Source organism: Cervus canadensis, chromosome 6 (assembly GCF_019320065.1).
Source record: "Cervus canadensis isolate Bull #8, Minnesota chromosome 6, ASM1932006v1, whole genome shotgun sequence".
Lineage (NCBI taxonomy): Eukaryota > Metazoa > Chordata > Mammalia > Artiodactyla > Cervidae > Cervus > Cervus canadensis.
Genome location: NC_057391.1, coordinates 4,331,923 through 4,356,655, shown reverse-complemented (window position 1 = coordinate 4,356,655; position 24,733 = coordinate 4,331,923). Strand labels below are relative to the sequence as shown.

General features: G+C 44.4%; 1 protein-coding gene across 5 annotated transcripts; it reads right to left on the bottom strand.

The window, feature by feature from the left end:
• Positions 1-637: 637 nt before the first annotated feature.
• On the bottom strand, positions 638-24,733 carry ARL14EPL (ADP ribosylation factor like GTPase 14 effector protein like). 5 transcript variants are annotated; one of them, XM_043472823.1, is made up of 5 exons: positions 24,547-24,733; positions 23,218-23,365; positions 8,443-8,547; positions 6,270-6,409; positions 638-1,383 (listed from the first exon to the last, which is right to left on the bottom strand). In XM_043472823.1, the coding sequence occupies exons 3-5, from the start codon at positions 8,536-8,538 to the stop codon at positions 1,161-1,163; spliced, it is 459 nt and encodes a 152-aa protein (XP_043328758.1). In that variant the 5' UTR covers positions 8,539-8,547; positions 23,218-23,365; positions 24,547-24,733; the 3' UTR covers positions 638-1,160. The 5 variants fall into 5 exon arrangements, with proteins under 5 accessions (XP_043328758.1, XP_043328757.1, XP_043328756.1 ...); XM_043472822.1 differs by lacking the exon at positions 23,218-23,365 and adding an exon at positions 20,702-20,761; XM_043472821.1 differs by lacking the exon at positions 23,218-23,365 and having other exon boundaries at positions 24,591-24,733.

The following is a 24,733-nucleotide window of genomic DNA, read 5'->3' as shown; positions in this document are numbered from 1 at the left end:
CTACATGTACAGGAATATTGGCGTCACAGCCTGACTTGCAGGCTTTTTGTTACTTTAGTCCCAAAACGTACTGTTAAGTAATAAGTCCAGAACTATCATGAACCTTCCCCGGCATTGTGCAGTAATAACTACTTTTGAAACTGATTATGCAGGGAAAAAAAACCTCTGAAAACTAACATTTCAGGTCTCCACAGAAGTAGCATCAACCTCACCTGGGGAATGCAAATTCCAGAGCTCTGCCCCAGACCTAGCAAATGCGAAGCTGGGGGTGGGGCAGAAAGCTCTACCCTATACCCAGTCTTCCAGGTGATTCTGATGCACACTGAAGGATGAGAACCACTGAGGCAGTAAACAGGACTCAGAAAAACACATTCAAAGGAAGCTGAGTCCAAGTCTCTATAAACCTCCTACCATGTATCAGAGCTGAAAAAACCCACATCATGTATCTACTCAGTCAGGTATCAACACACTCAATCAGCCAAGATGCTTTCATCAAGTAACTCAAGATTTCTCCTTTTGAAAAAATATTCTGAAAATACTGATCCTGAAATGAAAAAACAAGGTAAACTACTGACCTTTAGAATATTCAAGTCCCGCTTCCACGTTACAAGTAAAACACAAATTTTTAACACAAACATTGCCAAGTATTACCAGATTTTGTTTTATTATTATTAAAACAGTAACAACAAAAAATGAGCCTGGGTATGCAGTGTCACGTCAATCCAAAAAGCAGTGCTATCTAGAACTGGGGATGTGTAAGAGCCTAAGGGTAACTAACGACAGTGAATGTGTGACTCCACGTTGCATGTCAAGACAAGCTCGCAGCTACAGAATTCTGAAAACCCTCACACTCTGTCTCCTAAGGCACCAGCAAAGGGGAAAGGGACTTTTAATCTAGCGCAGAATAGTGATGGAGGTGCTGGTACTCATAACCACCCCGGGGCTCACTCCTGGGTTACCAGGGGAGGAACCGAGATGTCACAGCAGGAAGGTTGGAGAAGGCGGGCCCGTTCCACACAGCTCTGTGGCTTCAGAGAACATGAGTCTTAAGTTACGTTTTTAAACACTGTTTCCCCCAGTCCTAAAATTCACCCAGGAAACACAGGCTGGCTTAACCTTAAGCAAACAAGAGAAAACTGATCACCCTGCAGGGCTGCGTCCTAGTCGGGAATGTCAAACGGCTGCTCGCTGATGACCTCCCCGGCCTCGGTGACGATGGCATCGTAGACCCAGCGGCGGTTGCAGCGGCACTCTGGCCCGCACTTGTTGGAGTTGCACTTGGGGCAGGGGTAGAAGCAGCCCAGGCAGTTCTTCTCCAGACAGTCGCACAGGTCCGCGTCGTTGCAGATGAGCCTGCCACTTTTGTCATACTTCTTCACGACTCTGCAGAGGCAAAGAATGGCGCTAGCAATCTGCCTAAATGAGCTCCCTTTGTTCTGAAGAAGCAGAACCCTAAAGATGACCCAGGCGCCCTTCAGAACTTTAGAAGGCAGTATGTCCTGGGAAATTCAGTCCATACATTCCCTGACCAATGCAGTCAGGCTGTCACTGAGAGCGATGCTCCATCCTTCTAGCATGCTGGGGGTGTGATATCCAACCCAAGCCAATTGTGAGGAATAGCTGATTGAAAGCTACTGAAAGCTTCCTTCTACAGAATTTCACTTAGAAATATAACCATTCTTAATGGGATTTTTTTCTACTACATTCTTTTTTTTTTTTCTTTCGTAAGAAGAAGCACTCCACTTACCTAAAACTGGGCTTCACCTGGTGGCTCAGTGGTGAAGAATCTGCCTGCCAATGCAGGAGACACGGTTCCTTCCCCGATGCGGGAAGATTCCTCGTCATGGAACTAAGATGCTGGCCACTGGTCTTGAGCCTTTGCTCTCGAGCCTGAGAGCTGCAACTACAGAGCCCAAGCACCACAACTAGAGAAAAGCCCACACAGCAACCAAGACCTAATGTAGCCCCAAATAAATAAATACATCAAATAAAAATAGTGGTCAACTGTTAAAAAAAAGGAGGAAGGAACTTCCCTGGTGGTCCAGTAGTTAAGAATCTGCCTGCCGGTGCAGGGGACACAGGTTTGATCCCTGGTCTAGGAACTGAGATCCTACATACTGCGGGGCAACTCAGCCTGCCAGTCACAGTGCCCGAGGCCCGATCACTGCAGCGCCTGCGCTCCCGACGAGAGAAGGCACTGCCCGAGGGGCCCAGCCCTGCGGCGTGCTGTGACGGAGAAAGCCCACGTGCTGCAGCAGAGCCCCGGTGCAGTCGGAGATAAATAGATTTTAGAAAGAGAAAGAACGGAAAAAGCACTGTGTGAGCACAATCACATTTTGAGTGACTCAAACACACGTCAGAACTGCCAGTTACTACACCGACATCACTGAAAGAACAGGCAAACCCAAGCCGCCTCTGCTAACCGCCTCCTGAGGCCCCGGCTTCTGTCCCTGTCTCACGGTCTTTCACCCAGTGTGGGGCAGGAAACGCGACGAGTGGAGGACACAAGAGATCGACCTCATGCCTCACAGGACCCTTGATGCCTTCAGCCTCTACAGCAAGTCCAGGAAGCAGAAGTCTTCCACCAGAACTCTGCCACCCTCTCAAAACCAAACCGTCTGAAACAAATCCTGCATACGGAGCTGCTTGAAACCCCGAGAATGACAAAGTCCCCATGTAGGGCCTGCACCCATGATTCCCAGCTGAAGTCAGACAGGCTGTGAAGCTCTGACCTTCCGCACCCAGGGTCCCCAAGCATTACCTCCCCTCCCTGTTAGCGGAGAAGGTGAAGGGGCACTACACATTTGCCTGATCATCTCAATGTAGCAGGACAGCCTTCCAATGAGGACTTACACTGGAAGCATTTCATCTGAGGAATGAGAGCGCCTACACGCAACAGGAAACACAGGTGTCAGTAGCCAAGGAGATGGAAAATCTATTATGGGAACGACAAGGATGGGGAGCCACGCAGCCGGCAGAGCCCAGCTCAGCCTCTGAGCTCCCTGCGCCTTCACCCAAACACTCCCCACCACGACTCAGATGTCAAGACGGGTCTTGGCTTCCTGCCCACTGATGCTATCCGCTCTAAGAGTCTAAGCTATTATATGTACAAAAGATGTACAAGACACATTCATAGATCAATAAAACACACTTTCACGTGCCCACTGCCCAGCTTAATGAAGGGGTGTCACATCTTTGACATCTTCTTTATGCCCCACCTACTGCATCCCTCCACTTAGCTAAAAGGAATCTCATCTCCTTGTTTTACTTTTTGTGATGCCATATGCATCATTCAGATGCAACATTCAGAAAATTAAGATCATGGCATCCGGTCCCATCACTTCATGGCAAATAGATGGGAAACAATGGGAACAGTGAGAGACTTTATTTTTGGGGGGCTCCAAAATCACTGCAGATGGTGACTGCAGCCATGAAATTAAAAGATGCTTGCTCCTTGGAAGAAAAGCTATGACCAACCTAGATGGCATATTAAAAAGTAGAGACACTACTTTGCCAACAACGGTCCATCTAGTCAAATCTATGGTTTTTCCAGTGGTCATGTATGGATGTGAGAGTTGGACCATAAAGAAAGCTGAGTGCCAAAGAACTGATGCTTCTGAACTGTGGTGTTGGAGAAGACTCTTGAGAGTCCCTTGGACTGCAAGGAGATCCAACCAGTCCATCCTAAAGGAGATCAGTCCTGGGTGTTCACTGGGAGGACTGATGCTGAAGCTGAAACTCCAATACTTTGGTCACCTGAGGTGAAGAACTGAGTCATTGGAAAAGACCCTGAAGCTGGGAAAGATTGAGGGCAGGAGGAGAAAGGGACGACAGAGGATGAGATGGTTGGATGGCATCACCATCATCAATGGACATGAGCTTGAGCAAGCTCTAGGACTTGGTGATGGACAGGGAGGCCTGGCGTGCTGCGTTCCATGGGCTCGCAAAGGGTCAGACACGACTGAGTGACTGAACTGACTGACTGACTGATGCCATATGTGTATGTATCTCCAAGCACACTGCATTTTCCCTTCTGTAATTTTCTTTTTGAATTCTGTATCATGATTTGAGATTCACCCATGGTAGTGCATGTAGCTATATTCAAATATTTTTACATTTATATGTATTCCACTCTACCAGCTACTTATCTTTTCCATAATGGATAGGCATTTGGATTATTACTGCTTTATTTTCTCTGCTGTTGCAGAGATGAGTTTGTTGAACATGTCTCCTGTTGTACATGTACGGGTTTTTCCAGTATGTACACCCAGGAGTGAAGGTGTTAGGCCATAAGGTGCACAGGCAATGCAAGCTGTTTTCACATAGTGCTTGTCCTATTTTACACTTGTTCATGTCCCATGGCCTCATCAACAGTGATATCAGAAGACGAAACTCTTCACCCATCTGGGCAGTGCAGTACTTCCCACAGAGTACCGATAAGGAAGCTTCAGCATCCTGAGTGTTCACTAGCCTTTGTGTATGTGTGCGTGCCTGTGTGTGTTGCTCGGTCGTGTCTGACTCTCTGTGACCCTATGGGCTGCAGCCCAGCAGTCTCCTCTGCCACGGGAATTCTCCAGGCAAGAACACTGGAGAAGCCTTTCCCTTCTCCAGGGGATCTTCCCAACCCAGGGATCAAACCCAGGTCTCCTGCATCGCAGGCAGATTCTTTACCAGTTGAGCCACCAGGGAAGCCCAAGAATACTGGAGTGGGTAGCCTATCCCTTTTCGAGGGGATCTTCCTGACCCAGGAACCGAACCGGGGTCTCCTGCATTGCAGGCGGATCCTTTACTGGCTGAGCTACCCAGAAAGCCGTTTCTTCTATGAAATAAATACCTATTCACTGGTTCATTTTTCTCTTAGGATGGTTATCTTTTCCTTCAGAAATAACTTCTCCTACTGTGTGATATCTCTCTCGTTATTTTTAGGGTATCTTGCAAAGGGCATTAACTCTTAATTTTAATGTAGTCAAATATATCAACCTTTTTCTTTATGGTCTTCTTAATTTATGCCTCTGATGTGCTAGCAATAATTGAATTTGTGATATTCTGTGCCCTTCTGATACTTGCATTCATTCCTATGGGTATATTATTTCTCCTGATTGAAAGGGACAGATAAAGGGACAAAGTAGGTGATTAAACTGTTAACCTCACTAGAGGACCGTAAGTAAAGAAAGTGTGGAAGACCCCTGTAAGTGAACGATCACTGAATAAAGCAGGCTTGCTTAGCAACACCACCGTCCAACAGCAGCATGAGACATGCCCCCAAGAATGAAACAGGGGCGGCAGGAGGCCCATCCTGCCCAGGGAGCTCGGGAAGTTAACGACCCCTAGGACGTGCCCTCTGGATACATAAAAACAGTCACTGTTGGAAAGAGGACATTTCCAAATGAAAGGCTCTCACTGCACTGAGGCCTGAAATAACTGTTCCATGGTGCCATGACAGTCCTGGCTTGACCAAGTAGGGACAAGAAGACCCCCTGCCCAGCCTGGCGGAGGAGCTGATGAGACAGCTGAGAACGAGGAAGAAGGCGGTCTTTCCCTCCTCCTCACTTTTCCTTTCCGGGCCTGGCACCCTCTCGCCTGCCCACAGCCCTTCCAAGCATCCTGTTCTAATGAATCACTTCTGATCCATCACTTTGCCTCTCACTGAACTCTTCCTGCACTGAGACACAAAGGACCAGCGTTCCCGGGAGCCCCTGAGCGCCACCTAGAGGTTACAGAGCGACACGTGCCCGCTAAGTCCCTTCAGTCACGTCCAGCTCTCTGTAGCCCTGTAGGCTGCAGCCCACCAGGCTCCTCTGTCCACAGGGTTCTCCAGGCGAGAACACTGGACTGGGCTGCCACGCCCTCCTCCAGGGGATCTTCCTGACTCAGGGACTGAACCCATGTCTCTTATGACTCCTGCACTGGCAGGCAGGTTCTTTACCACTAGTGCCACCGGGGAAGCCCTTCATAATTATATACCTTTCTTCATTTTAATTATCTTTCATACCACAGCTAATACTCCAGTGCAAGGAATTCTGAAGCATATTTTTTAAAAATTGATCCCTTATTGGGGATTACAATTTATTTCTTGAAATTGCTAACTTCCAGACATATGGGGTGATATTGTACTTTAGAAAATACATTTTTAGTATACGTGCTACTGAAGCAAGCACAGAAAATACATTTTTAAATCATAAAAAAGAGGCAACCTTTAATTACTTTGTCAAGGAGAACTCATGCATTTTATAATCCCACAGATCAAATATAATAAATCTTGATCTTACTTGGAGTTTACAGAGAAATACTCATTCATCTGTGACATTCGTGCTTTCTTTTTTTGCTGCCTTGTTTCAGGATTAAAGTCAGCTACCTGTGGTCCAGGATTTTGAAATGCCAAGCATTTTAACTGCCGCTCTATCTGTTGCTATGAAACAAATAAAATGTGTTAGTATTAAGAATCTGATAATTTTCTGTTTTACATTGCATCAGGATGAAGTTTCTGTAACTTTTACCACAATGGCATGACGGTTCAGCTCTTTACCTAGAGAAATCAACAGTTTAATCTGATTAGTTTCAAAAGATGATGTAAAATTTTTCATATGAGGTCATTCTTTCTGAATTAACAAATACATAGTGTAAAACTACATATAATTAAAAAATGAAAAACAAGGGGGAACAGAAGAATTTCCTTTAAACCTGGAAAACACCTCTTGGCTTCACAAAACTGGTGGGGATGAAGTAAAAGCCCTTCCCCCAGGCAAAGTATCTCAGAACATAGTGAGGACACAGCACACAGAGCCCTCCACTCCCAAGCTCCAGCACAGGGGTACCCAACCTCTGGGATCTCACACCTGATGATCTGAAGTGAAGCTGATGTAATTAACAATAGGAGCACACAATAAATGTAATGCACTTGAATCATCCTGTAACCATCCCCCCCCCCCCCCGCCTCAGTCCATGGATAAATTGTCTTCCATGAAATGAGTCCCGAAAGGGTTGGGGACTGCTGCTCTAGGGAATGTCTCCAAGCTCACTGCCCTGGGGGTGTGGACCCCACCAGGGTATCGATGCAGAATACAGCCACCTGAGGGATCCTCTCTCAAAGCCAGACTGCAGGAAGAAAACTCTTGCTTGAAAGACTTTCTAGCGTGTTAGTGGAAATTTTCAAAATATCTGTTTGGGGATATTTATAATCTGAATTGGAGAAGGAAATGGCAACCCACCCTGGTATTCTTGCCTGGGAAACCCCAAGGACAGAGGAGCCTGGCGGGTTACAGTGCATGGGTCACAACAGTCAGGCACGACTGAGTGACTAACACAGACACGTAATTTGAAACTGAGGCTTCCCTGGTGGGCTCAGCGGGAACAGAATCTGCCTGCAACAAGGAAACGTGGGCTTAGTCCCTGGGTTGGCAAGATCCCCTGGAGAAGGGGACAGATACCTATTCCAGTATTCTTGCCTGCAGAATCCCATGGACAGAGGAGCCTGGTGGGCTACAGTCCATAGATCGAAGTCAGATACGACTTACCGACTAAACAACAACAAACTGGAAAGGCAAGTAATAAAGATGCTTCAGTCAATCCTGAGAACTAATTTTGATCATGCAGCACACATATCAGGAGGGAAGACAATGAATGCTCTTTCAAAAGTTGCTAGAAGAAAGTAATCTGAGTTGCCCCAAAAAACTCAGGTTAACGCATATGTGAAATAGGACATTTCTAACCAAAGGGAAACTTTCAATGTAACAAATTAGTAACAGAACCTCAGGCTTTTTTTATAAACAGTCTAGTCACTCTATTTTTTTTTGTTTGTTTTTGTTTTTTGTTAGTCACTCTAAAAGAATATGCGTATGTTTCTTTAAATTTCATTCTGGTTGGTGTGTATGGCTCTGTTTTACAGACAACCTGAGGAAGCAATTCTGTATTTAAGTATTGGTGTGCAATAAACACAGCTCAGCATCATCTACTATTCTCTGCAGCGCAGCGAGGGACTAGGTGTCTCTGCTCAAACCCTGGCTCCACCACTCTTCCTGGGGCGCTTTAAGCACATTCCTACTTCTAAGACTCAGTTTCTCCCTTTGCAAAATGGATTAACAGTAGTAACTCGTGTTAAGGGTTAGATGTGTTAACATGGGCCAAGTTTTAGAGCCAGGATTAGTGTATCATGGGGGGAAAACACAATGATTTGTTAAATGAAAATACTTGACCATATTCTTTACAATTATTCTATTCCAAGGGTAGGCCTTTATTGCACAGGACATTGGGAACTGAGAGGCACAGAGCAGACAGGTGAGATGAGACCACCCTGGCAGTGAGCAGGGTGTAGATGAGGGAGCAGAGATCTTTCCCATGGAATCCTGATGCGGCCACCTTCCCACCCAAATCCAAAGCAACTCAGAGACTCCTCAATTGAGAACTCCCCAAATACCACAGAATCATAGTATCCATGTACCATACCAGTTGCTTCTGTCCGATCTGGCCAGTTTTCTCAGGAGAATTTTGACCTGCAGGTCTCTCTTGCATGGAATTGTTTTTTCCTGATTGTTCACTCATTTCTGATCACTAAAGAGAAGTAATTGAAAAAAATAAATACACATTAAATCATACATTCTGAGTAACTTAACCCTGTGACTTTCCTGCTCTCTCCCTACATCTTACTCTTTCAACGCCAGACTTGCTGGAAAAACCATTGCTTTCCTGGCTCTTACTTTTTCTTTACCACTATCCTGCCTCTGACTTCTCCAGAATGCTTTACTGACGTCTTCTCGGCCTGGTGTTCAATGAGCAAATCAACTGAACCTTTGACAGTTCTTAGCACTGCAGACCTCTCTGGAGCAGGTAGCCCTGGGGCCATCCACTCCTGCTCAAGAGGACTAGAAACTCTTAGACCTGGATTCTTCCCCACTTACATTTACTTCCTTGAAAAACAGTAAGACGTGTTAATATACACACATCCTCAATAACTTTGTGAACATCTCTGCTCCCATGGTTTCATTATCACATCTTCCGAAATCATTGCCCAGGTTGCCTCCAAAAGCCCCAACTTCCTCACTCAAGTTTTGTGACAAATTTCTAACACAACTTGTGCTAAATGGAAGCAATCAGTTTTCCATACAACTCAGCTGCTTACATGCCTGTAATTTACTTTGAAATACTTTAATATACATACAAGACGTCTCTGCAGGCACGTGTGTGTGTGTGTGTGTGCATGCACGCATCTTAGGTGAAGCTAACACACGGTGCCAATGATAAATGCACACTCTGAGCTTCTCTGCAGTGTTCTGCCAGAAAGGACCACGCTCCAGAGACGGTACCGCCGCCCCGCTGGCTGCCGCCTCTCTCATCAACCACCCATGCTGGGAGCCGGGCGCTGTTTCCAACACAGGGCCTGAGGGTTACGCTCAGTTATGACCAGTCCATCCGCACCCCCGCTCTGCCTGCCAACCGGAAGCTCCAATCCCACCGCCGCCTCTGCACGCTCCCCTGTCTGTGCCCCTCCCGCGGGCTGCCCGCTCTTCTGCGCCCTCTCCAGGTCCCCAAGCGGGTCAGAAGTCATGCTGACTCTTCTTTCGTCGCATCCCTGACACTGACTCTTCCTTCCACTCTCTATCAGGTAGTTGGTGTTGCTGTTTAGTCGCCAGTTCGTGTCTGACTCTTTGCAACCCCATGGACTGCAGCACGCCAGGTTTCCCTGTCCCTCACCATCTCCTGGAGTTTGCCCAAGTTCGTGCCCATCAAATCAGTGATGCCATCCAACCATCTCATCCTCTGAGCCCTCTTCTTCCGCCTTCAATTCTTGCCCAGCATCAGGGTATTTTCCAATGAGTCAGGCAGAACCTACCCCAAAGACAGCAGTAGTAGTAGTAATAGCAGTACTGACCCAGATAAGCGTAATGTTCACCTCAGTCTGACTAAACTTCCGCCTTCTCTGACTCTGTGCCTTGACCTCCCTTTTCTTACATCCTTTCTTCAGAAAATGTGTCACTGTGAATTCTTTCTCTGCTCCACTGAGATGTAAATCTCCTCCCAGCCTCCTAAGGCTAGTTTTACAAGCCCAGAAGGTCTTTCTCAAGGACTATGAACTATCCCTTTGAAATGTTATCAGCCAGAAAGACCAGGAACCCATTCGTCAGTCTCTGAGAGAAGGTAGACGCCTAACTCGATCATTGGTGGAGTGGTGAGCGCCTGTTAGTAAACACAGGTGGCCTAATCACAGAAAAGAGCATTTGCAAGCTTTGGAATTACTCAATATGCTCAACACATCCCATGGATCTCCCCCCTAAAATCCTCTAATATTTCACTCCCACCTTTATTTCAGTGGAGTTGAGTTCAGACTGAGTTCTGGCTTTCCTTCTCTATGATAGCATGGTATAAAATCTACTTGGCCTGTTTCATTTGGTCGGGTGCAGTTTTTGCTCTGACACTACCCTATGCAATTTCACATCTCATCAGCCAGACATTCCTCAGGAGCATTTCCCCAGCCATCTGGAGATAAAACCACACGGAACTATTTAAAAATGATCAATTCCTTGTCAGATGCCAGCCCTACTGGGGTGACCACTTGTGGAGGAAAATTGTGATGATCTGCAATAATTAGTAAGTTCCCCAGATGAATCCTTATCCTTAGGAAATTACAGGCGATGTTAGGAGAGGTATAATTTTCTCCACTCAGTTTTGAGTCTTATCCTAAAACGACTGCCCACAATTTCTTCCTACCCTGAATTTACCCAGAACATTGTGGTCATGCTGATATTCTTAAGTCAGAAATGTCTTTAATCTGATTCCTATGAAGACTTCAGTGACTCCCCTCTGCCAATAACATCCCACATCCCTGGCATATCAATGAAGGTCCATCGAAATGAACTCTGGCGACCTATCTAGGCTCACCTCCCCACATTCCTTTCCTTGCACCAAAGCTGGTGAGCTACCCACTCCTGTGACCACCCCTCCCATCTCTTATCTAATTCTAGCCTTCCCCTTTGAACTCTGGTTTATCTCTTTACTCCAAGAAGCCTCCCCATCACTCTCATCCTCAAAGAATCCTTTCTTTCTTGGGCTCAGTTTGAAGCTTCCTCTAGAAAATTGCCCCCAGAGGGATTCTAAACCTTCTAGCTTCTTCATGTAACAAATTTTCTTCCACATGGGAATAGACATGACTTAATGATCATCTTTGCAAGTGAGAACATCTTTTGAAAGAGCATTCATTTAACTGCATTGGGAGAAACAAATATATTATGCAAATCCTCGACCCAACATGCCTTCAAGTCCTTCATGAAATGCAGGTCTCCACAAATAGATTAGCTTAGGGGTAAAACTTACTTCTTCCTACTCTGAATAAAGCAAACGTAATTTTTAGTAGAATTCCACCAGGTCCTGAAACTGTAACTGGATTTTATTAGGAGTCCAAAATATCTGTCCCAGGAAAAATAATAAAATGGTTCAGAACTCCATGTATTCCCCTGCTTGGCATTTCCCATGCAGGGGTTCCTAACCAGAGAAAGAAAGCAGGGGGCCCTTGAACTTGGATGAATAAAGAATACCTATTTATTTTTACTCATCTTTAACTGAAATTCTGATATTTCCTTTTATTATAAGGCAACCAACAAACCACAATAGTGTTAGTCATACTTTTGACAGAAGTTTTTCATTACTCATTATAGTTGAGGATATGTCAAAATGCTATTGGGACTCATCATCTCTTCAAAATGATGGTAGATCTGATTTGATGCATTAATAATAAAACATATGCATGATAAGTCACCTGAGTCTTGTCCAATTCTTTGCAACCCTATGGACTGTAGCCCACCAGGTTCCTCTGTCCATGGGATTCTCCAGGCAAGAATACTGGAGTGGGTTGCCATGCCCTCCTCCTGGGGATCTTTCCAAACCAGAGATCGAACCTATGTCTCCTGCATTGCCAGGAGGGTTCTTTACCACTAGCACCACCTGGGTAGCCCCAATAGAACATATATTACCAACATAAATTGTTTTTTAACATTTTGGCAAGTGTATTTCAATATAATTGGTTTTCTTTATAACCTTATAGATTTTTTTCTGTATGATTAAAAACATCATTCTGGACAAAAAAAAAAAGCAAGAAACAAAAACCATTCTGAGAAATAGTCCATAGATACAACAGCTGGCCAAAGGCATCCACGACACAAATAAGATTAATATTAAGAATACTGGAGTGGGTTGCTATTTTCTTTTTCAGGGGATCTTCCTGACTCAGGGATTGAACCCACGTCTTCTGCATCTTTAATGAAAGGCAGATTCTGTACCACTTAGCCACCTGGGAAGCCCAGTACACAGCTAGCACTCAATAAATATTTCACAACTATCATGCTAATAATGCTAATTATTAGGCTCCTACTATGTGCCAAGCACTTTGTTAACCAGCATTCTACATATATTATTTCATTTAATTCCACTACTGTACTCTGAACTAGATACTGCTATCCCTGTTTTACAGATGAGGAAACTAAGGCCCAGAAAGACCATGTCGGCCACATGGGTTTAACATCCAGGTTTGTCCGACCCCCTAAACTAAGCCCTTTTCAGGAAGTTACACTGCTTCAGGCTTTGTTTTTATGATGACCACAGTGTATCCGTTTAGGGATGGGATATAATCAACCTGAGTCACATGGAGACTTTTCAATGAAAGCTGGACTAGGAACAGGGGAAGATGCATTTAGATCAACTCAAGTCCGCCTCCTCCTCCCTCTCTGTCCCAGCACACACCTCCAAGATGTGCTGGAAAAGGGTTCCCATCTCAGACACATGAGCCATAACTGACCTCAGGATTGGATTCAGAAGTCAGCTGAAAAGAAGAAAGTTACATACAGGCAAGATTACTCTTAAAAATCCTTTCAGAAAATGCTGACTGGGAAGAGCCCCGGACAGACAGGCTTTTCTCCAGTTTCTCAGGTTAGGAATCAGATGAAGTATTAATGGTTGACTTATACACACAGGTGGCACCAGTGGTAAAGAATCTGCCTGCCAATGCAGGAACAACAGACCTGGGTCTGATCCCTGGGTCAGGAAGAACCCCTGAGGAGGAAATGGCAACCCACTCCAGTATTCTTTCCTGGGGAATCCCATGGACAGAGGAGCCTGGTGGGCTACAGTCCATGGGGTCGCAGAGCCGGACACGACTGAGCATACACACACTACTACTACTATACGTACATAGGAGCCAGCATGACAATTATGTTTACCTTTAAACTCCAGATCCATACACCCTGGCAAGGTCCTCACTCTGGAGGCCTCCAGAACTAGGTCACCCTAGAAACAGCATTGGGCCCTGAGCCCGCATTTCTGCTCACTCTCAGGCAGCCGTCATCGAGGGCAACGCAGTGAAATGACTCACACCACAAGCACTTAACTCTCCCTTCGGGTTGCCCCCAGCACGGTGTGGCTGAAGTCAGCTGATGGTATCTTGCACAAGGTAAAGTGCTTTTAACACTTTTATCCCTGAGGATATTTTCAAATTTTCAAGGGAGGAAAAGTCTTCAGTTTAAGCTCTAGCTCAAAAGTTGGTCTCCACTTTTATTCAGTAGCAAATAAAGGGGTTTATTCAGAGACGCGCTCAGTAGACACCCCTCAGAAAGCATTTAGAAAACACACACACACTTTCATTCAATGCCCTTGAAGAAGAGAGTCAAGTTATCTTAATCTCATTCTGTCTCTAGCCTCAAGTTCCCATTCTTGGTGAAAATGACAGATCTCTGAGATAACTGACAGGTGAACAAATCCCACCAGGGACACATTTGGGAAAAGAAACAACTTCGGTGCTGATGATCCATTCAGGCCATTCCCTTACTGCTCCCTCCTGGCTGAGTCATTGCATTCAAAGCCACAAAATCGCTCGATATCTCCAACAAAATCTCCATCGCCCTTTGTCCATAAGAATTAAAAGTTTTGATCCAAGTTTTTGACAGCGTTTTTAGGTAAACAATGTTAATGCTTTAGAACATCTTTATGTGCAATGTATAAAGATTCCTAGGAACATTTTTATTGCTAGATTTGCCACACACACACATGCAAAATGGCCCAGCATAAACAATGTGAAAACAGCTAACATAAAATAATTTGAAATGCACTCAGAAGAGAATTTGATAAGCTGGGCGACCATACTGTTGCTTTTATTCTGTTTTTTGTTAGTGCCAGGAAGGCTGCATTCTGTGGCCAGTGAATGAAACCAAAGCCCCTGAAGGGCTCACACCTCACTCATTATCTGGATCTCGAGTTATACATTTAAATTCCTCCTTAGATTTTAAGGATTATAAAAAAAAAAAAGAAAAAAAGACATCTGCCTGATGACTCTGCCCCATCAATGGAAAGCAAAGAAAGAAGAAAACTGGTTTATGAGACCAGTAGCCTGGGCCATTTCAGCCTGATGCTGCTAAATATACATTCAAATGTGTCCTGGTAAATATACTCCAGAACCACTCATCCCAAATTTCAAGTGTGGAGGTCCTTTTCCTAAGGCCCTTGTACACTCATTTCTTAGTTTTCATTTTTGTTTTACGACACTCTGCAACAAAAGCACCCCGATTTTCTTCTGCTCTTACCTACACGACATTGACTATGGGAATATCGATTCAAAACCGACATCCTGTGGCTTGCTTTTGCCTCTCCTCTCTCTGCCAGCCTCAGAGGGACTCAAGAGCATCATTTGAAAGGGAGGGTCTTTCCAGTGATGATTTCCACAATGTTGTGAGTGCCTACTTCTCAATGAGAGTTGCCTTGCCAAGCTGAAGCAGTGGGAAAGAAAAAGCACACATACCTTTATGCCTGGATGATAAAGAAGAGAAGAAGAACAGACAAAGAGAACTGGGCTGCCCTGTCTCCTTTGTTTTGCTGAGAAACCACAGAACCCTCTGGGGGAAAAGTCAGAAGGCCCCTAAGGTACTCCTACAATTTAACGCTTTGTCAGAGTGGCTGAGAGGAGGAGAGGTGGAAAAACGGAACAGGTGGAGGGTGGGTCTAATTGTTACCTATCTCTTCCACCAGGAGTCTATCTAAAATCATGTAAAATCAGGCAATGATCATTTCATTTGCTCATCCATCTTCAATCCGCAATAAGCAATGAATCTAGAATTCACAATTAATAACTCTACTGCTCAATGTTATATCTCGACTTCAGATATTCAACTAATGTTAACAGTAAATTGGTTCCTAGCTATTTTTATATTTCAGTGTAAACAGCCCAATATATATATTATAGATACATATATGTGGTAAAGGCTTCCCTGATGGCTCAGACCATCAAAGAATCTGCCTGCAATGCAGGAGACCCAGGTTCCATTCCTGGGTGGGGAAGATCCCCTGGAGAAGGAAATGGCTACCCACACCAGTATTCTTGCCTGGAGAACTCCATGGACAGGGGAGCCTGGTGGGCTACAGTCCATGGGATTGCAGAGTTGGAGTATGACTGAGTGACTAACACACAACACACACACACAGTAATCTTGCAAAGAACAAAGAAAGGCAACAAAACTGTCAGTTACAAGAGCTTCCAACCCATCTGGCAGGGATACAAGACGTAAAGGTGGTGCCAAAATTAAGTGTATTTGACCTGAAATTTTATATCCATTAAGTAACTGAGTATTCTTGAGATTACACAGTAAGTATTGCATATAAACATATATATGTATATATACATGTTTAAGCTAAAAACCATTGAGAAAAAGCTTGTTGTCTCAGAGGAGAACTAAACCACGTTTCTAAGCTGTGCTTAAGACATACATTAACCTCTAAATTACAGTCCTCTAATCATTCTGTCACCAGGACTCAGATGTTGTGATATGAGTCATTAAACCACTTTCCAGAGAGATTAACACCCGCCTCATTCATTTCTGAATTATATGGTAAAAACCATCATTTCACTCCTAATAACTTTTGTCACAAAAACAAGGAAAAAGGAAACAAAATCTTAGTTATAAGAGCTTGCAATCCCTTTGTCAGTGATGTAAAACCTTAAGGAGGTACCAGAATTAAGTATGTTTGACCTGAATTTTATAACCACAAGGCAAAGGCTGTATTTTTGAGATTACATAGTAAATTTTGCCCATAAAAAATACGTCATCTTGTCATGTAAGAACTGCCAATTCCATCTTGCCAGTTAAGGATTAACAATCCTCAAATCAGGTAAAAATCGTACCAGATTTTTTCACAGACAATAACACATTACAAAAATGCATCTTTGGCCAATGTTTGGCTTTGTTCTTATATGCATGACAGGAGAATGTACTCTTCAATGATCTGACCACACAAGATGCTACAGAAAAAACAAACATACATCAAGGGCCAGATACAAGGGATTATCCTCTAAATCTGAAGGAAAATCCTCTAAAGGATATGGATTGTAATCAACCAAGAAAAGTCCCAACTGAAAATCTTTTTTAAAAATTTAAGTGCTAAGAAATGTGTGTCACAAGTTCAAAAGTTACTGCTTCCTCTTATTTCAATTTGAAAAAGAATATAAATTATACAAAATAATTTTCCTGTATTATTTTCAAGTTTCTCAAGCAAAATCTAATGATTTTTTTAATAGCAGAGGGAACTATATATCTTACAATAGCTTATAATGAAAACGAATCTGAAAAAGAATATATATTTATGTGCATAACTGAGTCACTGTGCACTTGAATTAACACAATACTGTAAATTACCCACACCTCAATAAAAAAAAAGGGGGGGGGGAGGCCTGCTTAAAAAAATCTAAAGCATTGCAAATTAATCATGTAACTAGCAAAGCTTCACAGGAACTTTACATCATTTTTTAAGAAGATAACAGTATGATTTTTAAAATGGAAGATAGTATTTTGTAAAGTTAATTATACCTTGCTAAAGTTCCTAGTCCTGAATATATTGCACTTTGACATGACTTTGACTAAGAAAATAATTTTCTCTCTTCAGATGTTCTCAGGTTTTTTAGAGCTTCAGTGGAGGTAATTTAAAATTGGCTGCTTTTTTAAAATTAAGAATTCACACTGTAAAACATTCCTCAGTTACCTGTTAATTCCGGGAGTGTAAAATCCTTTATATTCATAAGTTATATTCATTTGTCAGTGTGTAGCTATCTGAATACGAACTTGTGACATAAACTGTATAGTTAACCCTTGAACAATATGGGTTTGAACTGCACAGGTGTACTTATACAGGAATTTTTTTTCCAATGCCATACTACATGATCCATGGACTTCCCAGGTGACGCTAGTGGTAAAGAACCTGCCTGCCAATGCAGCAGATTTAAGAAATGAGGGTTCAATCCCTAGGTTGGGAAGATCCTCTGAAGAAGGGCACGGCAACCCACTCCAGTATTCTTGCCTGGAGAATCCCATGGACAAAGGAGTCTGATGGGCTTCAGCTCATAGGGTCACAATGAGTCGGACACAACTGAAGTGACTTAGAACACAGGCACACACATGATTCACGGATAGCTAAATCTGCTGAAGGTTGAATCCATGGATTCTGAGAAACCTTGGACACAGAGGAATTCTGGATATGCAAGTCTGGCTACAAGCTTTGATCAGAACTTTGCCATTGTAGAGGGTCAGCAGTTCAACCCCCACATTGTTCAAGAGTTCAACTGTTACTTTAAAAATAACACCACTCATAAACTTATTTACTGTAGTATTTCTTAAACTGGGAAATATTGGAATGCCCATACATACAGGAGCGGTTGAACAAAGTATGATGTAGCCACACGTACTATAAACATAGATGACTATGCAGCTGTGAAAAATAATGAGGAAGATTTTTATGACATAATTTCCAAAATATTCTATTAACTGAAAATAACATAGCACAAATGAGTATTTACCCTTCATGTAAGAAAGTATACTACCTTCATGTGAGAAAGAAGGGGATATTAAGAAAATTTGTTACTTGCAGCCAATTAATTTTAATAAACCCAATGTGATGTAGCATGTGGCTTATAAAGTAATTAAACAGTCACTGACTTTGAGAGTCAGGAGCATTGAGGAAGGGGCTGCAGTAGGAAACTCTCTCGTTTAACTTCCTAAATGCATTAGAATCCTTCTCAGCAGCTACGGAACAGGCTTTCAGTGGGTTTATCTAAGCCTCTACTAGAAGGATCCCAGTGAGATGAATCCTTACTGTCTGGTACTATTATTGCAGGTTATTGTTTGATTAAGATACTGTTCCGTTGTGAAACTCTTAGGAGTCGTACTTTTGGAAGGACAGACTTCCCAGTGGGAATCACCATGAAGGTTCAGACGTGAATGAAGCTGATAACCTGAACTAGGACCAGTGGCTTGATCACTGGAGGAGCTCACTGGAATCTATTATGACTCCTCTTTGAATCATTCACTTAGCAAGCATTGATTAAATACCTTACTGGCGAGGCACCCTGTGAAAGATAAAAAGACAAATAAGACATGATTCATCTCTTTAAAAGAGTCCTATCTCTGATTTGATCTCTCATTTCAAAGAGGAAAGTTTCCAAACTTTTTTTTTATTCCATGGAGAAATTTGTTCATGTTTTCTTCTTCTGTATGGTGTATTTGTTCTGCTGTGTATTCTTCACCAGTTATTTGGTTTTTTTCCCAGTGCCTTTGCAGAGGTCCCACTCTAATCATTTCTGATTATCTCTGCTCATAGCATGGAGGCCATTCTTTCTGGCTTCGCATGTGCTCTTGGCTTGCAATTCCTCCGACTTGGAATGTCCCTGGTCCTTTTACTGATCCAGACCAGTAACTGCATGGCTGACTGCCACCCTGTCTCCCCATCCTGCCACTCCAACAGCAACCATCGCTTCCATGCGTCTCCACACTCTGCCCTATCTTCCTGGTCACTCAGGTGCCAAGGACGTACTGGAAGTCTGTGGAAGGGAAGGGCTTCCAGCTTCCCCCAGGGTCTGCTACTTGGTACCGGAAGGCTCTGCATACTGTCAAGGCTCCACGGGTGCTGCGTGCTCAGTCGCTTCAGTCATGTCTGACTTTGTGCTCCTGTGGACTGCAGCCCTCGAGGCTCCTCTGTTCATGGAGTTCTCCAGGCAAGAATACTGGAGTGGGTTGCCATTTCCTTCTCCAGGGGATCTTGCTGACCCAGGGATCGAACCCAGGTCTCCTGCACTGCAGGCGAATTCTTTACTCCTGAGCCACTGGGGAAGCCAGATCCACAGAACCATATATTTGCCCTCATATTTCTTTCACAACTGGGTCCAAAGTTTATTTAGCAGTAATTAGTCACGGGGTGTGATTTTTCACTTTGCTCTGATTCCTAAGTTCATTGAATAAGGCATTCTCATCTCTGTTTCATACTCCACACAGTTACCAGGCCAGCTTGGGGCCCTAGCCTGGTTTTTCTGCCTTCAATCCTTCCTGATATCTCCACACATGACTACCATGGTCATCCTCCTAAAATCGCCTTACACTGTGTCACCTTCCTTCTCCAACACGACGGTGGAATTTTGTGATCCTCAGCCTTTGTTACATGACCTAAGTCTGCTTTCCCAGCCTCACGGTCACTGCATCCTTCCGTTAACCTGTTACTAGATGTCACTGATTCTTTCTGCAGTTCTGTTGCGCAATTAGAGTCAGCACCCTGCTTCTATATTTCCAAGCTTGTGTTGTAGTTACTGTTTGTTGCTAAGTTGAGTTCAACTCTTTGTGACCCCATGGACTACAACTTGCCAGGTTCCTCTGTCCATGGGATTCTCCAGGCAAGAATACTGGAGTGGGTTGCCATCTCCTTAGGGAATCTTCCAGATCCAAGGATAGAACCTGGGTCTTCTGCACTGGCAGGCAGATTCATTATCACTGAGCTACCAAGGAAGCCCTGTGTTATAGTTAGTTGTCTATATACTGGTCTTTGGTACTGGACTTATTTCAAAGCAACAGATTTCTTCATTTATTGTCCTTTTTAACACACTGACAAATTTAATTAAAAAAACCAAACTCTATTGTATCTGCTAGCATAATATTCTAAATTATATATCAAAAAGACTAAAAAAAGAATAAACAAAAATACATGGAAACATTCAAACAAAAAACATAGAGTTGGTAATCTTAATTTCAAACTTCAAGATGAAAAGAATTAGGAAGGACAAGAGAGCATCATTTTTTATATTTATAAAAGATATATAGCCCCAATATAGCTATGATGATAACGGAGCCTTATGTAAATAAATAACATAATACTGACATAACACAAAGGCTGTTGGGAGCGAGGAGAGAAGGAGACGTCTCCAGCTCTGTAGCATGTGTCACAGCCACGCGCACACGGGGCTCAGTGCCTGATCGCTGACAGAAGGGAGGAGGCCCACCCTGGACCAGTAACCCAGGGAGCTGCTTCCCGGGAATCCAAGCAGTAAGACGCTCTCCCCAGGGTCTGACCCACACCCCACCTGGACCGCCTCCCACGCTGCCAGGTAAGTTCGAAGGTAAGAAGATCCCTGTGTCGCGTAACTTGCACAGCAAACCTTAAGGTTCACATAAAACAGAACCCAAGAGCACTCCCACCCCGTGAATCTCATATCTGCAAAGTGCCTTCTCCTTTTACTACAGCCGCAACCCAAATGAGCAGAGTATGGATCTCAAACTTAATTTTTTTCTTATTTAAAACAGAAACAGACTCACAGACATAGAAAAACTTATGGTTACCAAAGGGGAAGTGGGAGGGATAATTTGGGAATGTAGGATTAACAGATACATACTACTGTACAGAAAACAAGATGAACACATACCCACTGTAGAACACAGAGAACTATTTCAGAAGCTTGTGATGACCTGTAATGGAAAGGAATCTGAAAAACAATAATATGTGTGTGTATATGTATATGAACTAACAGAGCACTGTAAACCTACTATACTTCAATAAAAACAAAACCCCTGAAAACACAAATCAAACCTAATCATGACATATTCACGCGTTGTGTGTCTTTAGTCGTGTCCAACTCTTTGTGACTCCATGGACTGTAGCCCATCTAAGCTCCTCTGTCCATGGAATTTTCCCGGTAAGAATACTAGAGCTGGAGTGGGTTGCCATTTCCTACTCCAGGAACATATTCTTATGTGTATTAAAAAAAAAAAAAAAGCTAGATATTAGTAGTAGTTATCTCTGGATCTTTGTTTTATGCTAGATTATTTCCTACACTTATCCATTTCCTGTAATAAACATGCCTTTTACAATTTTTTAAAGTATTAATAAAGATTTCAAAAAACACTTCTGAGAATAAATGTTCTCTTGTAGCGTGGCAAAATATGTCCAGCAGATGGCGCAAAACCTTAATCCAGAATTAAAAGAGATTAATAAAAAATGATAACCCTACTGCTTCGGGAATGCGCATGTGGAGGGGATGTTTCTTGGTGACCACAAATCAGTCACCGTGCACACTGGCTCTAGAAGTTTTGTGTTCCTCGAATGGAATCTGTTTGACCTCTTCTACAGCCAAAGGTGAGTCATTTCAGAGGAGAGACGACTATAGATGGGGCGTATGGAACTTCCAGAGGCTGCAACACAACATGATTTATAGAGTGTCAACGTGATGTCACACCTGCAAAGGGTTTTGCAGGTTGTAGAGCCCATCAGTTTTCACACATTGTTTTTTAGATTCTTCTCAGAGTAAGGAAATGGCAACCCACTCCAGTATTCTTGCCTGGAAAATCCCATGGACTGAGGGTCCATGGGGTCGCAAAGAGTCGGACACAACTGAGCAACTTCACTTCTCAGAGTAAACCCCAATATATTGAGCCAATAAAACTCCAGCTATTCTAGCTGAAGTGGGGGTTAGGGACAAGAGCCATCCTGAGCCTACTCTTTGTCCAAGTCTCCCCACCCCTGTACCCATAGCTGGCACAATCAAGAATTGGCCATACTAATCAACAGCTGTACAGTCCATAAAATACTTCTAAGAAGCCCTAGAGAAACCCCCTAAGAGCAGTGCAATACTTTCACTTTACTACTCTCCTCCTCCTCAGAGGAGAGTTTCCAATTTGAAATGGAAACATGCATAAAAACCAAAAAAAGTCACTCATTGCTTTTAAAAGAAAAAATCAGTAAGGACATTCAAAATGCATCAATAAATTCAATACTCATACATTCCACACATTTGACATCTGCAATTAAAATTTATGTTGAATTAAATTAACTTTGGATTCACTTAAATCGTTTTTATGATTTATGATTTAAAATCCTTTTCAATCCTTTCCATGGTTTATGCAGACTATAGGAAGTCAGCATTTCAGCTATAGCAAGCTTTTGTGAGAAATATAACCATATTCTTGGATAAGCACATTCATTTGTATCAATAAAGTTTACTTGTATCAATATTCTTCAACTGTACTCTCTGTACCATCTATATTGCAAAATGCAATTATAAACCATAATAAATAATGATTTAACAGCAAGAAACTAGTTTTTTTTTTTTTTAGAACTCTTGGAATTCCATAAAAATCTGACTAGATAATGTTTACAAAGTAGAAGTAACAACCTATTTAAATGCATTCTCCTAAAGTTTCAACACAAGTCCAAATTTAGCTTTAAGAAATTATTTTTAGAAAGTTTTCCTTTGTTTTGAACAACGTATCTACCTGAAGCACTGCTTGTTATTTCTAAGAGTTGCCTGGCTGGTTAGCTGGACTTAGTCGCTCAAACTTATCCTCTTTGTGACCCCATAGTCTGTAGTCCACCAGGCTCCTCTCTGTCCATGGGGATTTTCCAGGCAAGAACACTGGAGTGGGTTGTCATTCCCTCCTCCAGGGGATCTTCCCAACCCAGGTCTCCCGCACTGCAGGTGGATTCTTGACCACCTGAGCCAAGCTGTCTGGTTTATGGCAAGATTGTGGATTAGGGCTTCCCAGGTTGCGCTAGTGGTCAAGAACTCCCATGCCAATGCAGGAGACATAAGAGGCACAGGTTTGACACCTGGTTAGGGAAGACCCCTTGGAGGGTGGCATGGATTAAAAGGCTTCTCAGCATATTAACCATGTTCCAAGCAGACAGTCGGGGGTTTCCCCGATACCTCAGCTGGTAAAGAATCCGCCCACGATGCGGGAGACCTGGGTTCGATCCCTGGGTTGAGAAGATGCCTTGGAGAAGGGAAAGGCTACCCATTCCAGAATTCTGGCCTGGAGAAGTCCATGGACTCGGGTCACAGAGTCGGACACGACTCAGCGACTTTCACTTTCAAGCGGACGGTCAAAACAAAAATACCGAAGTAAACAGGGTTTGGCAGTAAATGAGCTGGTCTTAAATTCTCACTTCTGGGGAGGGCAGCTTCGCTGACAGAAAGGGCAGCCACAGCGTCGGCCAGTCTGGAGTGGTCAGGAAAGAAAGGCCGAGGCTTCCCCTCAGAATCGGCAGATAATGTCAGGGCCAGTTCCGGTGCGGCCCGGGACGCCGGTGGGGCCTTAAAAAAAAAAAAAAAAAAAACTAAACCGACTTCTGCTCTCAGTGGCACAGGTGGTAAAGAACCCGCGTTCCCAACGCAGGAGACACGGAAGAGCCGCGAGTTCGATCCCTGGGTCGGGAAGGGAATGACTACCCACTCCAGGGTTCTTGCCTGGAGAGTCCCAGGGACAGAGGGAGCCTGGCGGCCGGCAGTCCATGGGGTCGCAGAGAGTCTAAGACACGACTGAAGAGTTTAGTCTCAGAGTTCAGACTGAAGAGTCTAAGACACGGCTTAGGCGACTGAGCACACACGCCGCCTCTCCCAGCACTGCGCCTTAAGCCTCTGTTTCCCCAGGTGTTAACACCAGAATAGTTAGACTGACCTGAGTGGGGGATTAAGCGGTTATCTCTCAGCTGCAAATCCCGCCTTGTTCCCCTCCGCGGTATGCGGTGTGACATTAGGACCGCTGTTCTGCAGCCCACAGTTTGACTCTGCCGACAGGGGGCGCCGGAGGGCGACAGAAGGCTGGCGGAGAGAGCGCGCATGCGCCTCTGGCTGTTTCCTGTTTCTGCGCAACGCATCCCCCTCACCGCAAGGGCTGTTGGGCTCCCGTTCTCAGGACCCCGCACCCCACCCCCCGCCCCCGAGACCCAGCCTAACGTGTCCCCGCAGAGCTACCAGCACCAGCTGCCCCAAGCCCCGCCCCTGCAACTGACCCCTGAGAAGTGAAGTCAAGTCAAGTCGCTCAGTCGTGTCCGATTCTTTGCGACCCCATGGACTGTAGCCTACCAGGCTCCTCGGTCCATGGGATTTTCCAGGCAAGAGTACTGGAGTGGGTTGCCATTTCCTTCTCCAGGGGACCTTCCCGACCCAGGGATCAAACCTGGGTCTCCCGTACTGTAGGCAGACACTTTACCGTCTGAGCTATTAAGGGGAAGACCCATGAGAAGGCAGTCCCAACTGCAGGGGTTCTCCCCAAGGCTGAGGAGCCAAACCCCACTCTGGCCTTGTCAGCCAGGGGAAGAGAAGCCCCCGGGAAACGCGTCTTTGAAGGCCAGTGGGGGGCTTACTTTCAGGAGGGCCGGACGGCCGTGGGTCACAGACTCCACTCAAAGGGCACAAACAGAATCTCGCACTCTCGGGGACCCAGGACAGAGACGGTAATGGGAAAGCAGCCTGGGCCAGACCCACTTACTGACCTCGGGAGACGCTCTTGGAGAGGCAGGAGGCAGTTGGGACTCACCCCGGGGACACAGGTACTGTCGGCAGCCACTTGTGGGAGCTCCCCTGCCCCTCACGAGAATGCTGGAGGTGGTAAACACCGTTTCAGAGTCCTGCCTCCCGCTTATATTAGTGTGGGTCCAGGCCCCACCCACCAACCGGTTT